A 16,187-nucleotide genomic window follows, 5' to 3' on the forward strand; every position below is an offset into this window, starting at 1 on the left:
TTGCATGACCTCCTGAGCATATCTGGAGATCATTTCCTGATCTCCTTCTATGACCAGGTGACCCGCCTAGTGGATGAGGGGAAGGCTGTTGATGTTGTCTACCTGGACTTCAGCAAAGCCTTTGACACTGTTCCCCACAGTATTCTCCTAGAGAAGCTGGCGGCCCGTGGTTTAGACAGGTACACTCTTCGCTGGGTAAAAAACTGGCTGGATGGCCGAGCCCAGAGAGTTGTAGTGAATGGGGTGAAATCCAGCTGGCGGCCGGTCACAAGCGGAGTCCCCCAGGGCTCAGTTTTGGGGCCAGTCTTGTTTAATGTCTTCATTGATGATCTAGATGAGGGGATAGAGTGCACCCTCAGCAAGTTTGCAGACGACACCAAGTTGGGAGGGAGTGTTGATCTGCTTGAGGGTAGGAAGGCTCTGCAGAGGGACCTGGACAGGCTGGATCGATGGGCTGAGACCAACCGGATGAAGTTCAATAAGGCCAAGTGCCGGGTTCTACACTTTGGCCACAACAACCCCATGCAACACTACAGGCTTGGGGATGAGTGGCTGGAAAGCTCCCCCGCAGAAAAGGACCTGGGGGTGTTGATCGACAGCCGGCTGAATATGAGCCAGCAGTGTGCCCAGGTGGCCAAGAAGGCCAACGGCATCCTGGCTTGTATCAGAAATAGTGTGGCCAGCAGGAGCAGGGAGGTGATCATGCCTCTGTACTCGGCGCTGGTGAGGCCGCACCTCGAATCCTGTGTTCAGTTTTGGGCCCCTCACTACAAGAAAGACATGGAGGTGCTGGAGCGTGTCCAGAGAAGGGCGACGAAGCTGGTGAGGGGTCTGGAACACAAGTCTTATGAGGAGCGGCTGAGGGCACTGGGGTTGTTTAGCCTGGAGAAGAGGAGGCTGAGGGGAGACCTTATCGCTCTCTACAACTACCTGAAGGGGGGTTGCAGAGAGGTGGTGTTGGTCTCTTCTCCCAAGTGACTAGTGACAGGACTAGAGGAAATGGCCTCAAGTTGCGCCAGGGGAGGTTCAGGCTAGATATTAGGAAAAAGTTCTTTACTGAGAGAGTAGTGAAACATTGGAATAGGCTGCCCAGGGAGGTGGTAGAGTCACCCTCCCTGGAGGTATTCAAGAGCGTGTGGATGTGGCATTGTGGGATGTAGCTTGATGGACATGGTGCTGTGTGGTGTTGGGTGGGTTGGTTTTTGGTGTGTTGTGCCTTGTTGTTGTTGTGTGGTGGTTGGCTTGCGTGGGTTGTTTTTGTTTGTTTTTTTTTTTTTTTTGTTTTGTTTTGTTTTTTTTTCAGGTTGGACTTGATGATCTTACAGGTCTTTTCCAACCGTAGTGATTCTGTGATTCTGTGATATCTAAAACAAAAAGTATGGTTTTTAGATTTTACCTAATATGATGGAGAACTTTTTTCCCCTGCTTTCTATATTCATTAATGTACAAAATATTTTCTTAGTACTAAACAAGTAGAACTTATCTGTAATTAAGCTCAAGTGAGCCTAGATGTTAGCTGAGCTGAATCCAAACTCCCTGGTTGCCCATGCTGTTTATATGTTAGTTTGTGCTCTGCTTTGTACCTGAAGTGAACAAATCGGCTTGTTATGTGAAGGGTTTGGGCCAAGTTCAAGTCCCCCTCTACAAACAGTGCCAATGTCTCTCTGGAGCCATATGGCGCGATGAATTTAATCTTCTCTTCCCATTTGTCAGGAAACATTTAACCTTAAAAGAAGGTACCTAATAGACATGAGGGGGGAAAAAATGTACCACTACTTGTGACATATTCTTAGTGGGAATACATAGTCAGTAGTCTTAATAAGTCAAGTAAAATGTTTAACTTTCTTTTTTTACTAATTTGGTATGCTTACTTATGTGAAAATTACCAAATTGTTGAAGTTTTGCATGGAGTTAAGAGCGCACACTTTTTTCAGGGACTACAAAACCATTGAGTTTGATCATGCATAGAATTAAGAGCAGCAAGAGAACTGGGGAACATGAGTGCATTTTTTTCCACTTCTTATATATAATTTGGACATGAAGAGAAACTTTCGTTGTTATCTGGTGACGAGCCAGCACAGGAAGTTACTTTCTAAGCTTCATCCTCCTACACGTGAAACAGGTGCTTTTGAAATATTGTGATCCTACAGGATCATTTCAGTTCTTTCTTTTGAGAATTTCATGGAGTGTAACTCTTCAGGCAGTTTCTCTGAAAGTGAACTGCTAATGTAGCCTACAATACATAATATTGCTAAAATATGTGAAAATTATAATACCAATTTTTCAAAAATTCTTTAAAATAACATAAAAGTTAGTATACACAGTTGAAGCTCTTATGTGTGTTACATGATGAGAGGGAAATTACTCAGGTTATGCCAAAGAAGACTGTTTATAACAATGTGAATTTTATTTTTAGTAGCCACCTGCATTCTGCTAGGAAATGCCTCTTAAAAAGTTAGTGTTGCTGTTTATAGGAAAAAAATAGAAACCAACTTTCCTAATTTAAAATTTTTTAACTGTACAGCAAGTAACATTTTCATCTCTTGTCTTGTTTTTAATTTATGATATAGCTTCTTGATGTTTGGTGCTAAGTCCATGACTGGAGATCTTGCACAATATCAGATGTCAAAGTATTTAATCTTATGTTGTTTTCAGCCTAGTTTAATTTAAATTTCAGACAGCTAAAGTTAATAGGGTGTAGAAATGCGTATTTTTTTTCTTCAGGAAATGGCTGATTTACAATTTCAATAGTGCTAATTCTAATCATAAGCAAAATAGTTTATTGTACAGAAAGTTCTTGATTTTTTTTTGTGTGTGTGTGCTTACTGTATTTTATTTTTTTTAATATATAACCTCATTTCTAAAAATGGCTAAAACTTAAATACAGACATCAGTCAGGTGGGAAGAACAATCATCCTGGGACAAAAGCACTGACTTCCTATTTATGAAGTTTGGAATTGCCATTATCTTGGAATTTTCTGTGGAGTTACAATGGTAGATATGGTTACTGTACTGTCTTCTTTGTTCTTCTAGGTATAATAATGGTTGGAGTTATTGTTGGATCAAAGAAGACTGGTATTAATCCTGACAATGTTGCCACTCCTATAGCAGCAAGTTTTGGAGATCTTATCACTCTTGCTATACTTGCATGGATAAGTCAGGGTCTTTATACTTGCCTTGGTAAGTATGTCTCTAAGTGCGTATGTCTCCTTAGGAACCTCTTTTGGGTTAGGAGGGTGGGGAGAAAGCAGGGAGGGAAAGGTTTAGAAAACCTTTTAGTCTGACTGACTTTTTTGTCAACATTTATGCCATTGAATGATAAATCTTGGGTTGCAACATTATGCCATGATATTTTTTTTCTTTTCTTTTTTTTTAAGATGATAGAAGTCACTAACCACAATCTTGGCACAATCTACTAATATCTGAAAGACTCTCACAGTATCACAATCAATTGGTATATGAATGGGAAACTAGTTGCTGAATTTACTCTTCTTTCTTGTGTGGGGGAGGGAAGCTGGCTTCATCCAAGTTTTCTTGAATGCCCACCCCTAAATCAAATATTTGTTTCCCAGAGCCCTTTGGAATTGTTCTCCCCTTGCACTAAGAGGAAGGAGTTGAATTGGCTATCTTGATAAGCTGCTGGGAGAGAAGTTCTGCTTTGAGAGGTTTTTTTTGTTAGGGTGTGGTTTTAGACACCATTCAAATATATGTTGAGCTGCAGCTATGTCCAGAAATCGAAATAAAAATAATTTAAGTAATTTGAGTAACAATAGCAAGTCTACAACAAATATTCAAAGAAGTGAAGCCTAATTTTAGATAGATTTGTGCTTTGTGATTGCTATGGCTTTTAAATGAGTTATGCAAAGACTATTATGAGTTTCCTTCTAATTCCTTCCAAGTGCTTTCCAGCTGCCATTCCAATACATTCTTCTTTCCTCATCTCCCCTACTCCAGCTTCCAATACCAGTTTCCTCAGCTCTTTCCTATCTCTTGTTTCCCTCACAGTGTGGCACTTCCATGTCTCTCTCCCGTTCCTTGCGCCTGTGCTTGATTTTACCAGCGTTTCCTTCTGCTTTTCAGTAAATGAAGTAACCATTTCCAGCTTCTCCAAATAATGTCCCTGCTCTCTTCTGTTTTCTTTGTTTTGTCTTATAAATTTGTTGACTATATTTCAAACATACATCTGCTAATTTAGCTGTAGCTTTCTTCAGAACAGCAGTTCTGCCATGAAAGATGAAAAAATGTATAACCACTCTGAATAGCTAAGCAGCAAAGGAGAGGTCTTCTCTGACTACTGACTACAGAGGGCAATGATCTAATCCTACTTCATGCATGAATTCTGTCTGGCTTCTTGATGACAGTTTTTTACTGTTTACTTACTTTCCCACCAATAGCTATGAACACGTGAATTACGCGTAAACAGCTGAAAACTTATTTTCTTATGAATGACTTTTTTTCAATCTGCAATTCTTCTCTTCTGTTAGTTATTTGCATGTTTCTATAGTCCCTTTGAAACTGTGTTTCTGATTTCTAGGACCTGTACTGTCTAAATCCTACTCTCTTAAAGGAGCAGACCACTGAAGAAGGTTCATCATCACAATGTCTGCTAAAAATGAATATGCCTATAGTTATTACTATTAGAAGCTCAGATATTAGCCTACGTAATGAAATGCTTGATTGTCACAGAGAAGATGTGAGCTTGGAAAATGAGAATGAGGAACTAAAAAATCATTCTTTTTCTTCCTGTTTCTTCGTCTCCCCCATGAAGAAACAAAAAGTGTGAAGCTATTTTCTCACAGGAGGAGAAGAATGTTTAGAACAATATTTAAAATTAAATTATTGCTGCAGCTGTCTCCTTCCATAGAAAATATTTAAAGTATATTGTGTTTTAAAAGACATAATTGTAGACAATTATAGTATAGTATACCACAGGCCAAATTTTGTGTTGTCCATAATTGTTTTACAAGACATGTTGACATCACCACATAAATTCTGTACATCTATGCTCATTGTTCAAGCCTTTTTATGTAAAAATTTGAGCTGTTCTGTGTAAGTATTACAACATCAGTCAGAAAAGGTATTTAATATGACTCAAGCTACATCGGTGTGACTTGCCATTTTGTTTCTTAGTTTTCAGCTGATGATTTTATATTTTCAGTATTTGGGTTTTCATATTTAGAGAGTGTTGGCATGATGTCAGCTTAAATGTATTAGTGTGCAATACAGCCATTCTTTATATTTTCTATGTTTTTGTTAAAACTTAAATTGTATTGCTTATTTCATACTATATTTAAATACTTTATATTATATTCTTATAAAATAACTTATTTCTCAAATAATTCCTTTAAATACTTCTTTTAAGGAAGTTTATAAACTTACAGTGAAAAGAAAAATGATAAAGATTTTTTTTTAACCTCTCTTCTTTCTTTTCTCCTGATGAGAAAAACAGAGACGAAGCCTCTAGTCTCATGAAATTTGGTGTCTAGCTAATGCTAGGGCTGGGATAATAATTAGAGTTTAGCTCATTAGAGACTGTTTATCTAGATTTATTGCTATGCCCAAAAATCTTACTAGACTGAAACATTAGGTTATTCTGCTTAAAATAGATTTCAGGTTCCAACAACTGATAGGTTTGATTGGAATTTAGTTCAAAATTACGGTTTATGCTAGTCAGTGGCATGCCAGGGAAGTTCGTATACCAGCTAGATGGAAAGGAGGTAGCTAGGAGAGAGTGAGCTAGGATTATTGGCATATATCTGCTATCTGGGTAGGTGTGGAGTCGGAAGAGGTTGCCAAATTTGGGTTAACACTGAGATTAGATTTGGGGGTAGGGTTATGATTAAAATTTATTCTAGTCAGGACCAAGTCTGATTTAAAATAATTAATGCTAGACTTCAGGCTTTAAATGTTAATAAGTATTTCAAATTAAGTTTCTTAGAAATTTATGCCCTGTAGGTCAAACTTCATTTGGTTTTTAAAATTTTGCTTTGTAAACTACATTATAATGAATATGCCAGTGATTTTTCATTTGTTTCCTAAATCTTTTCCCTACAAATATTAGTTTCTTATTTATTTGCATTGTAATGTTCTCTATATAATTGCCTAAGTTGAACCCATATGACTCAAAGACAGTAAATCATTAATAATGAGTCTTACTGTTTTTAAACAGCTTCCTCTACTCTTTTCCATTTTTTTTTTTAATTGTGGCCACAGGCAAAACTTAGTTACATGTGCTGGTATTTCAACAGTAACTGGATTTTAATAGTAGGTACATTTGTCATTTGTAAATAAACAACTTGTATTATTTTGTTTATATATCTAGTACTGCTTCCTATGCTTTATATAAATTATAGATAATATGTTTCTTTTTTTTAAAGGAGTAAATAATTACTACTAATATTTCTGTTTCTCCAAAAACATACTTTTTTTTTTTTACTTTTTTTTTTAAATCTTAAAAAAACCAAACAAAACCCCCTCAACCCCAAAAAGAAGATGGAGAAAGAAACTTGGACTTCTTTCTTCCTCTCACATATTTCCAGAAATTTACATCTCTAGTTCCAGATGGCCTAATGTATCTCAGAGGAATAAAAAAAGAAGTGGGGCCAGCTTGAGCTGATCCTTTGCTACTCAAATTTTAGTCAGCCACTGCAGTTGAAAAGCAGATCCCACACATATAGGAGGATTAGTGTGCTTGAGTACGCTTCTAAGAGTTACTCCCAATTTGCTTTCTATATGGTCTTCTGGAAATACTTCTCTTTTGGTGATATATGTAATTATTTAGTTACCACTAAAATGGCTGCTTCTGCTCTTTATATTTTTTTCAATGACTTTGTATTTCTTTCTCTTAGGAAACAGAGTCTTTCTAAAGTAAGAACATACCACAAAGCCCTTGGAAATGTGTAGTTTCCAAGGTGCATGTATTTGAACTACGAACTAGTAACAAGGAATAAAAGTACAGAGTAGCTTCAGCTCAGGAGAGGTATATAAAGTTGTGAGTGGCAGGGAAGAGGCATACAGAAAATGATTAGGCAACAGGTTAAAAATAAGCGATTGGGATGTGGAACTTACTGCCATGATGTATTAAGAGGACCAAAGTGATTTTAGAAAACTATTTGGATAAATTAATCAGAGAAGAATCCATTGAGGAGTATTGAACAGACAGATGCAGACAGAAACTTGATTCATGAAATCCCTGAGGCAAACAGCAGCAGAAGCTGGCAGAGCACACTGAAAGAAGCATCACTCTAAACTTGTCATTTTCTTTCCTTCTTTCCACAAGCCTGAACTGTTGACCATAGTTAGGCATAGGGTACTAAACTAGATGAGACCTTTGGCCTCACCCAGCACAGATGTTCTTATGTTCTTTCTGTCATTTCTCTGCTTTCTCAGTGCTAGAATAACAAGCATAATGGGAGTGTTCTAAAGAAACACGCAGGGCTGGTAATTAAGCGGGTGGGATTCACCTCTGAACTGTATTCTGAATTAGCTATTTTCCCCTATGGTTTGTTAGCCTAACCACTCAAACGTACTGAAACAAAAGTGTAAGTTTCTGGCTTCTCTCTGTGTGGGAAGAGTTGTGTTCAGATAAGGAGACTGGACTGAGTTATGTACAAGCTTTATGCTTGTCTGTAACAAAGCTGTACACCAGTGCTCAGCCTTTGGTTTGATAATGATGCTTCATGGCATACCCAGAAGAGGCAGGGGAAAAGCACTGTAGCATTTTTACCTCTACTAGGGCCAAATTTGGCCACCATCATATATATATATAATTTCTTAAAAGTCCATCTGAGTGTTTTGAAAATAATGGCAAAGCCATCAAGCATGGGGATTTAAATAGTAAAAGTTTAACAGTCTTTCTGCCTTAACAATTCCCTTAAAAGAACTGTATCTGTGGATCTGTGTTAAATAGCTGGGGGAAAGCACTAGAGGGCTCCCCAGGACTGTCACTGGGACCCGGCTTCGGTTCCTCGACCAGAAAACAGGGAATGCTCTGGAATAGGAAGACCCAGTATATTAAACGTGGAAGTCTGTGTTGCTTGTCATTTGTCAGTAATGATCTGCAGACTTTGTTTAAAGCTTTCCTTTTTTCTCACAGGACATGGCTTAAATATATGCATTTATGTGTTATGCATGCTGGATCCAGGTTGAGAAGACAAATTGTGTGATTCACATTATTACTTTCAGGTTCCTACCAGTTGCTTTGAAGTAGTATATTTCCAATTTACCTCTAATTCCTACTAGAGGTTGCATTGTTTTCAGTGGCACTGCACTGAACAGTATGTCACAGTAGATACCCTGCACAGGGAGTAAAACATTAAGCATCTGAGTTCTCCAAACTAGATGATTAATTCACATCACTGTTTACTAAAGGGACGGGGGCTTAAAGTAAATGAAGATCAGTAAGGACTCTGTTGAGAACCTTGTCTCTTTCCTCTTCCCTCCTTCCTTTTTTAATATAAGGTTATAGACTGAAGTTCTTTGAAGAGTTGAGTGCTTTTAGGAGTTGATCTTCCATTGTTGGATGGTACAAATTCTATAGCAGAGCCAGGTTGAGCAAGATTCCTTTTACCACGTAAGCTACCTGCTATAAATCTATTAAAAATGGAGTGAAGTGAGCCCTTAAAGGAGTAATTTATTCACTCTTGCCATTCTCCAGCTATTGTAGAATATATTTTCTTCTTCTGTGAATTGACTATGAAGAGGAAGATGGTCTACTCTTCCTCAAAAGGTGCATGTCAAGGTTAATGCGTTTTTAGATTCTTATAGTAAGGTGTTCTACAAGTAGAGTCTCCCATAGCTAGAACACAAAAAGAGTCCTGCGCTCTGTTCCCAAGAGTTAGACTGGAGCTGAGTAGTTTCACTAGTCCTGTAGGTAGCTGGAGTCTATTGTTGCTCACTTGTGACAGATTCTGTGATGTTTCTAAACTATTAATTACTTCTATAGTTCTGGTTTTAATTGAACTTAATGGACAGGCAGTAGAATTTGAAGTTTTGGTAGGGAGCAGCTGCCTTGCCTTAATTTTTACATCATCTTTGCCTTAAAACCTGGGTGGAGTGAATTTCAGCTGTGTAGTCTAAAACTTGTAAACTGATTAATATGTATACCTGATTTCCACGTTGTTTAGCAGCATGGGGATGGCTGGTGGCCTATTTATTTGTTTATTTATTATTCCCTCTAGCAGTTTTAGAACAAGGAATCCCAATAAAGTGCTAGTATATTATCATAGACCTTTTTTTAAAAAAAAAAAAAAAAGTTCTGGCTGCATCCTGTCCTTAGCCTCCCCTCAGCCTCCTCTTCTGCAGACTGAACAACCCCAGTTCCCTCAGCCGCTCCTCATAAGACTTGTGCTCCAGACCCCTCACCAGCTTCACTGCCCTTCTCTGGACACGCTCCAGCACCTCAATGTCCTTCTTGTAGTGAGGGGCCCAAAACTGAACACAGTATTCGAGCTGCGGCCTCACCAGCGCCGAGTACAGGGGCACGATCACCTCCCTGCTCCTGCTGGCCACACTATTTCTGATACAGGCCAGGATGCCGTTGGCCTTCTGGGCCACCTGGGCACACTGCTGGCTCGTATTCAGCCGGCTGTCAATCAACACCCCCAGGTCCTTTTCTGCAGGGCAGCTTTCCAGCCACTCGTCCCCAAGCCTGTAGCGTTGCATGGGGTTGTTGTGACCCAAGTGCAGGACCCGGCACTTGGCCTTGTTGAACCTCAATACAATTGGCCTCAGCCCATCGATCCAGCCTGTCCAGATCCCTCTGCAGAGCCTTCTGACCCTTGAGCAGATCAACACTCCTGCCCAACTTTGTGTTGTCTGCAAACTTGCTGAGGGAGCACTCAATCCTCTCATCCAGATCATTGATAAATATATTAAACAAGACTGGCCCCAAAACTGAGCCCTGGGGGACTCCGCTTGTGACCGGCCACCAACTGGATTTCACTCCATTCACCACAACTCTCTGGGTTCGGCTGTCCAGACAGTTTTTTACCCAGCGAAGAGTACACCTGTCTATGCCACGAGTCCTCTTGAAAATTCATCTAACTTTTGCTTTGTTTGCTGGGAAAATGGCAGCTTGTTTCATTTTACAGATACATATTTCCTTTTTTCCTGGAGCTGCGGTTAACTTAAAATATGTTGAATTAAACTAGTGAAAGTTTTGATAATCAGCCATGGGTTAGTCAGCTTTTCTAAGATTTCTGAAGCTGCCCTTGCTTCTGGCTACTTGCTGACTTCTGAAATGGTCCCATTGTACTGCAGATAATTACCTGAAAGGCAGTTGTGGTGTTGGGCTTTTCTCCCATGTAACTAGTGATAGGATGAGAGGAAATGGCCTCAAATTGTGCCAGGGGAGGTTTAGGCTAGATATTAGGAAAAATTTCTTTACTGAGAGAGTGGTCAAACATTGGAACAGGCTGCCTGGGGAGGTGGTGGAGGTGTTCAGAAAACGTGTAGATGTGGCACTTTGGGACATGGTTTAGTGGGCATGGTGGTGTTGGGTTGATGGTTGGACTTGGTGATCTTACAGGTCTTTTCCAACCTTAATGATTCTGTGATTATACATTAGGCGAGACTGTCTTCTCATAGTTTGGGGGTTTTTTTTCCTTTTTCTTAAACTACTTACAAAACATTTCTGTGGCAGGATGACTTGTGTATGTATGTTTTATATTTACATGATTAATATTTATTTAGAAATAACCTATTAAATAACTCTTGATTAATACTCATTGTTCATTTGCTGGACTGATTTCAGTTTTATCTATGTGCTCTTCCCTTTTTTCAGAAGAAAGGAATTACATGATATGTTTTACTTTGCTTATTTTTAGTGTTCTTTGTAATTCTTGGACTACATTCTTGGACTAGCTCTCCGAGCTTGGAGACTGGTGCAGATAGGTGCATACTCTCCCTTTTTTTCATGAACATGTTCTAACAAATTAAGTTGTTAGTGGGATTAACAAAGAAATTATTGTAAAAGGCATACTTTTTTGAACTTTTATTTCCTTTCCTGACTTGGTAAAAATCCTGTAATAAAGAGTACAGTGGGTCAATTGTTTATGTACAAGTGAAGGACTTTCATCATTAATCAGTGATTAATTAGGTTAATGCTCACCATTGCATCTGTATTTTGCTGTTCAATGTTTTTTTGCAACAGAGGATCTTTGCTGACCAGCAGACTTTACCTTTTAATAAAATTGGCAACCTCTCCAAAAATGTGGCCAAGACTTGGAAATTTGTGATAGTAATAGGATTTTGTTATTTTGTGCCATTTTATATTTTATTAAATATAGTAGATTAGGATTATTCTCTCATTCTGAACTTAAATCAGTTATTGGGCATCTGGTATATGCTAGTGCCTCACCCTGGTTCCATATGAGGAACAGACAGAGAGGGAGAAAGAATATGTAGCAGGAATAGAGTATGATTTATGTCTTGGGAAAAAAAAAAAAGGCAGGGGGGAAGAGAGGGGAAAAGGAAAGAAGTCTCAAAATTTTAAATAAGTAGATGTAGAATGAATGACGCCTTTCCTTGTGACCAGTTTTAGTGCACATAGGGATCTTTCTTCATTACAAGTAGAGGGAAGGATGCGTTTACCTGAGCAGTAAGTAGTGGTCCATGTGACAATGTTCAGGAACTTTATACCAGTACATTTTTGTCTTGTTTATTAAGTTTGATAAAACTATAATTATCAAATAAAGGAATCATGTATTATGTACAGTACTCTTTTGAGTAAGAACTCTTAACGTTAGGCCCACGTCTTAGTTCACAGAAAGAAGAGAAAGGAGGGAAAAAAAATATACCATAAAGGAAGAAGGAGATAATATACTGTAGAAGAGTTAGATAAGGAAAGGAAAAAATCACTTCTCTTTTGGGCTTGGTCTCATTTTCATTCTCATAGCTTTCTACTTTTCTATACTGAATATTCTTCTTTGGTAAAGTGTTTATGTGTTCTACATTAACTACTTCAACCTGTTAATTTAAAATGTATTTTACATTAAGACTTGTCCAAGTTCTGCAATTTTGGACAAAATGTATTTAACATTAAATACATGACCACATTTCTCATAAGACTAAATGTATATAAAAGTGAAATATTTGTATAGTTTACATATATATTTGCCATTAAGATAAATTTTCCACTGTTTACTTCACTGTTGAGTTAGGAAGTCCTGGATCACTGTGATAGCTTCTGAGTGGATGGGATTGTAAGACCAAGTAATCAAAAAAAAAAAAAAAAAAAAAGGAGTATTTTTTCTGTGGAGGCAGCTGTTTCCCTTAGTAGCTCAGCTTTATGATGGTACTCGCTGGTGTTTGCAGCTGTGTTCCTATGAAACATGATGCAATTCTGATGGATAGGTGCAAGCAGCAGAATTGTGGCCGTGAATTTTCAGACTCAGACTGGTTATAAAACAACTGAGCTGATGTAAATGTTTCAGTATTACACATTGTCCTTGCATTATTTTAGATATGCTGTTTCTGGGAAGATTACCATATTATCTGTGCTTTGGAAAGAAGGGAGTGTACATATGCTATGAATTTATACATAAACAAAATGCACTTCCAGTATATTCAGTTCCTTTTTTTAGTAGGTATGTTACAAAATAATGTTTTGTATTCCACATCCTTGTTGCATTTTTATCGTAAATCATCATACAAAAATCCTCTTCAAAATTCCTACTTTGCACAGATAGTTCCGTCCTTGAGAAGATGGGAGAAAATGATCACAGATGGCAGATGTTAACCAAATTGTTTAGTGCAGTAGTTGAAAATTTCAGTACAGGAGTGATAAAGACTATTAAAATTCCTCAATTGCATGATGTAGATTATAATTTATTTTAGAGTTCTACGTTAGGAAAAACTTACAGGAATGTCTTGAAAGTAAAACAGTTTTGTTTTGTTTTTTCTATATTATTATTTTAGAGACATATTACTATGTATCTCCTTTGGTTGGTGCCTTTTTTTTGGCTCTGACTCCGATGGGGATTGTCATAGCTGCCAAACACCCAGCTACCAGAACTGTTCTCCATTCAGGATGGGAGCCTGTTATAACTGCCATGGTTATAAGCAGGTAAGTCTGTTTGTCTTGCTTTGTCTTGATAGTCACCCTGTGTCTCTATATATCTTATTTAACACCTGATTGTACTTAAAAGAAACATTTAAGGAGCCTCTAAAAGGTAGAGTGTGAATAAACTTTAATTTTCCCAAAACAAGGAAGTTACAAAGTTAAGTCACAGGTGGGAATGAGCGGGGGAGGCAGCAGTAGCCTGTGGCAATGACTGAGCAGAAGTGTGTCGTATCAAATGAAGGAAATGGTGAGCTGTTCATCTCCTGCAATTTCCAATCAAGATTGTACATGGATCTAAGAAATTATTTAATCCAATGGAAGTTACGAATCTTAAGTGATTGGCTGAAATTCTATGGTCTTTGTTATACATGAAGTTCATTTTAATATGTAAATAACTATAGTGATGCTAGTCTGTAGCTGAGAACAAAGTAATGGGAAAGAATTGAGAAGAAAATGGTGGCTTGAAGATCACAGAAAGAATCACAAAATCACTAAGGTTGGAAAAGACCTGTAAGATCATCAAGTCCAACTGTCAACCCAACACCACCATGCCCACTAAACCATGTCCCACAATGCCTCGTCCACACGTTCCTTGAACACCTCCAGGGATGGTGACTCCACCACCTCCCTGGGCAGCCTGTTCCAGTGTTTCACCTCTCTCTCCGTAAAGAAATTTTTCCTAATATCTAATCTAAACCTCCCCTGCTGCAACTTGAGGCCATTTTCTCTCGTTCTATCACTAGTCACTTGGGAGAAGAGACCAACACCCACCTCTCTGCAACCCCCTTTCAGGTAATTGTAGAGAGCGATGAGGTCTCCCCTCAGCCTCCTCTTCTGCAGACTGAACAACCCCAGTTCCCTCAGCCGCTCCTCATAAGACTTGTGCTCCAGACCCCTCACCAGCTTCGTCGCCCTTCTCTGAACACACTCCAGCACCTCAATGTCCTTCTTGTAGTGAGGGGCCCAAAACTGAACACAGGATTCGAGGTGCGGCCTCACCAGCGCCGAGTACAGGGACACGATCACTTCCCTACTCCTGCTGGCCACACTATTTCTGATACAGGCCAGGATGCCGTTGGCCTTCTGGGCCACCTGGGCACACTGCTGGCTCATATTCAGCCGGCTGTCAATCAACACCCCCAGGTCCTTTTCCACCGGGCAGCTTTCCAGCCACTCGTCCCCAAGCCCGTAGCATTGCATGGGGTTGTTGTGACCCAAGTGCAGGACCCGGCACTTGGCCTTGTTGAACCTCATCCAGTTGGCCTGGGCCCATCGATCCAGCCTGTCCAGGTCCCTCTGCAGAGCCTTCTGACCCTCGAGGAGATCAACACTGGTGCCCAACTTGGTGTTGTCTGCAAACTTGCTGAGGGAGCACTCAATCCCCTCATCCAGATCATTGATAAATATATTAAACAAGACTGGCCCCAAAACTGAGCCCTGGGGGACTCCACTTGTGACCGGCCACCAACTGGATTTAACTCCATTCACAACAACTCTCTGGGCTCGGCCGTCCAGCCAGTTTACCCAGCGAAGAGTACACCTGTCTAAGCCACGAGTTGCCAGCTTCTCCAGGAGATGTTCTAAGACAGATTGCCAAAAAAGTTTAAAAATACTAATTAATGTACCTGCTTGCCTTATTCTAAATATTGTACTTTGTTTTTCAGTATTGGTGGCCTTATTCTGGACACAACTGTATCTGATCCTAACTTGGTTGGAATTGTTGTTTATACCCCAGTAATTAATGGTAAGACTCTGAGAGGATTATGTGTTACTATATATCAATTGATATACCTTGATTTGAGAAAAGTCTATTACAGTAAATTTGTATTATGCTAATTAGTATCCGCTATATTAATTTCAAGTTTTGATTTTGATGTCAACAGTTGTTTATTTGAACAGCTAAGGAGTGCTTCCTGATTTTATTTGCTGCAACCATTATAACATGATAGAGAATATGAGAAGTAGGAACCTAAAGTATGCATTAAGAAAGAGAAAGTGTAAATACTGAAGTAGTATATTCAAATATTAAGTGATCAAATATTATATTGAAATGGTTATGGCTGAGGAAAATGTAGATAAAATCTTATTTCAAAGGATTTTCTTATGAACATCCAAGGACAAATTTTCAAAATAGTAATTTACTATTTACACGTAATATGTGTAGATATAAGAACTAACAGGGATGCCACAGGCAAGTAAATAGATTTCTCAAGAACAATGTGGGTTGTTCCCCATGCTTGGTATGCACTTTCCATGTGTGTAAGAATGTATTTGTGAAAATTTGGTCCTTGAGTCTTCTGTCATCTAAGGATAACAACAAGGCAAATCTTATAAGAACAGTTAATACCTTATCAGACTGATGCAGTTTGAAAATGCAAACTTTGGAGCTTTTTCTTCTTTTTTCCTATATATCACAGGATTGATACAAATTTAGTTTGCAATAATTATAATCACCAGATCTGTTCCCACTGTATTGCTGCCTAGCTGTTCTTATGCCCTTTTGTATTTCTCCATTTTATTTCTTATATTATTTTGTGCTTTGATGTATTGTTGATTTTTAAACCATTTCTCCAATTATCAAGATGAATCTGACTTCTAATTTTTGGCTTACAAAGTGCTTTTGACTTAATTTGGCCTTTGCAAATTCCATATGGGTATATTCTATTCTGTTTTCTAAGCTATCAGTTAAATGAATTATGACCACTTGTTTTCCACTTTGATAATAAAATATTAATATCGACACTGAGTTTTAGTTTTGAACCATATTGCCCTGATATAATTAATTTTCCAGAGGCTGCTAATGGAAATGTAGCATGGGATAACCCCAAAACATTTTGCTAAACTTTACTACAGTTGAGAGTTAGTGTATCTATTGCTGTGCCCTTTAGGCAAGCTGTTCAGTTAGAGGAGGAAATCGTATTGTTTTGACAGAAGCATGTTCTTGGCAAATTCATGTTAGCTCTTGTTTTACTGCTTTCATATCTTCTAGATGCTTATAAATTGTCTTTTTAATAATTTGTTCTAATACTTATGTAAGAATATAAATTTTGCTGATATAGAGATTCCCAGGATCATCCTTTTTGGCCCTTTTTAAAGATATATTTTCTGTTTTCCCCATTACAGC

General features: G+C 38.5%; 1 protein-coding gene across 1 annotated transcript in view; it reads left to right on the forward strand.

Annotated features, from left to right (window-relative positions):
- The window catches only part of SLC41A2 (solute carrier family 41 member 2), a 54,407-nt gene that overhangs the window by 10,725 nt on the left and 27,495 nt on the right, over window positions 1–16,187 (forward strand). The window contains exons 5-7 of the mRNA XM_059816662.1: window positions 3,034–3,180; window positions 12,919–13,066; window positions 14,728–14,807. Of these exons, the coding sequence (XP_059672645.1) occupies window positions 3,034–3,180; window positions 12,919–13,066; window positions 14,728–14,807 (375 nt within the window). The remainder of the gene's footprint in view (window positions 1–3,033; window positions 3,181–12,918; window positions 13,067–14,727; window positions 14,808–16,187) is intronic.

Source organism: Gavia stellata, chromosome 4 (genome assembly GCF_030936135.1).
Source record: "Gavia stellata isolate bGavSte3 chromosome 4, bGavSte3.hap2, whole genome shotgun sequence".
In the NCBI taxonomy this organism is placed as follows: Eukaryota; Metazoa; Chordata; class Aves; order Gaviiformes; family Gaviidae; genus Gavia; species Gavia stellata.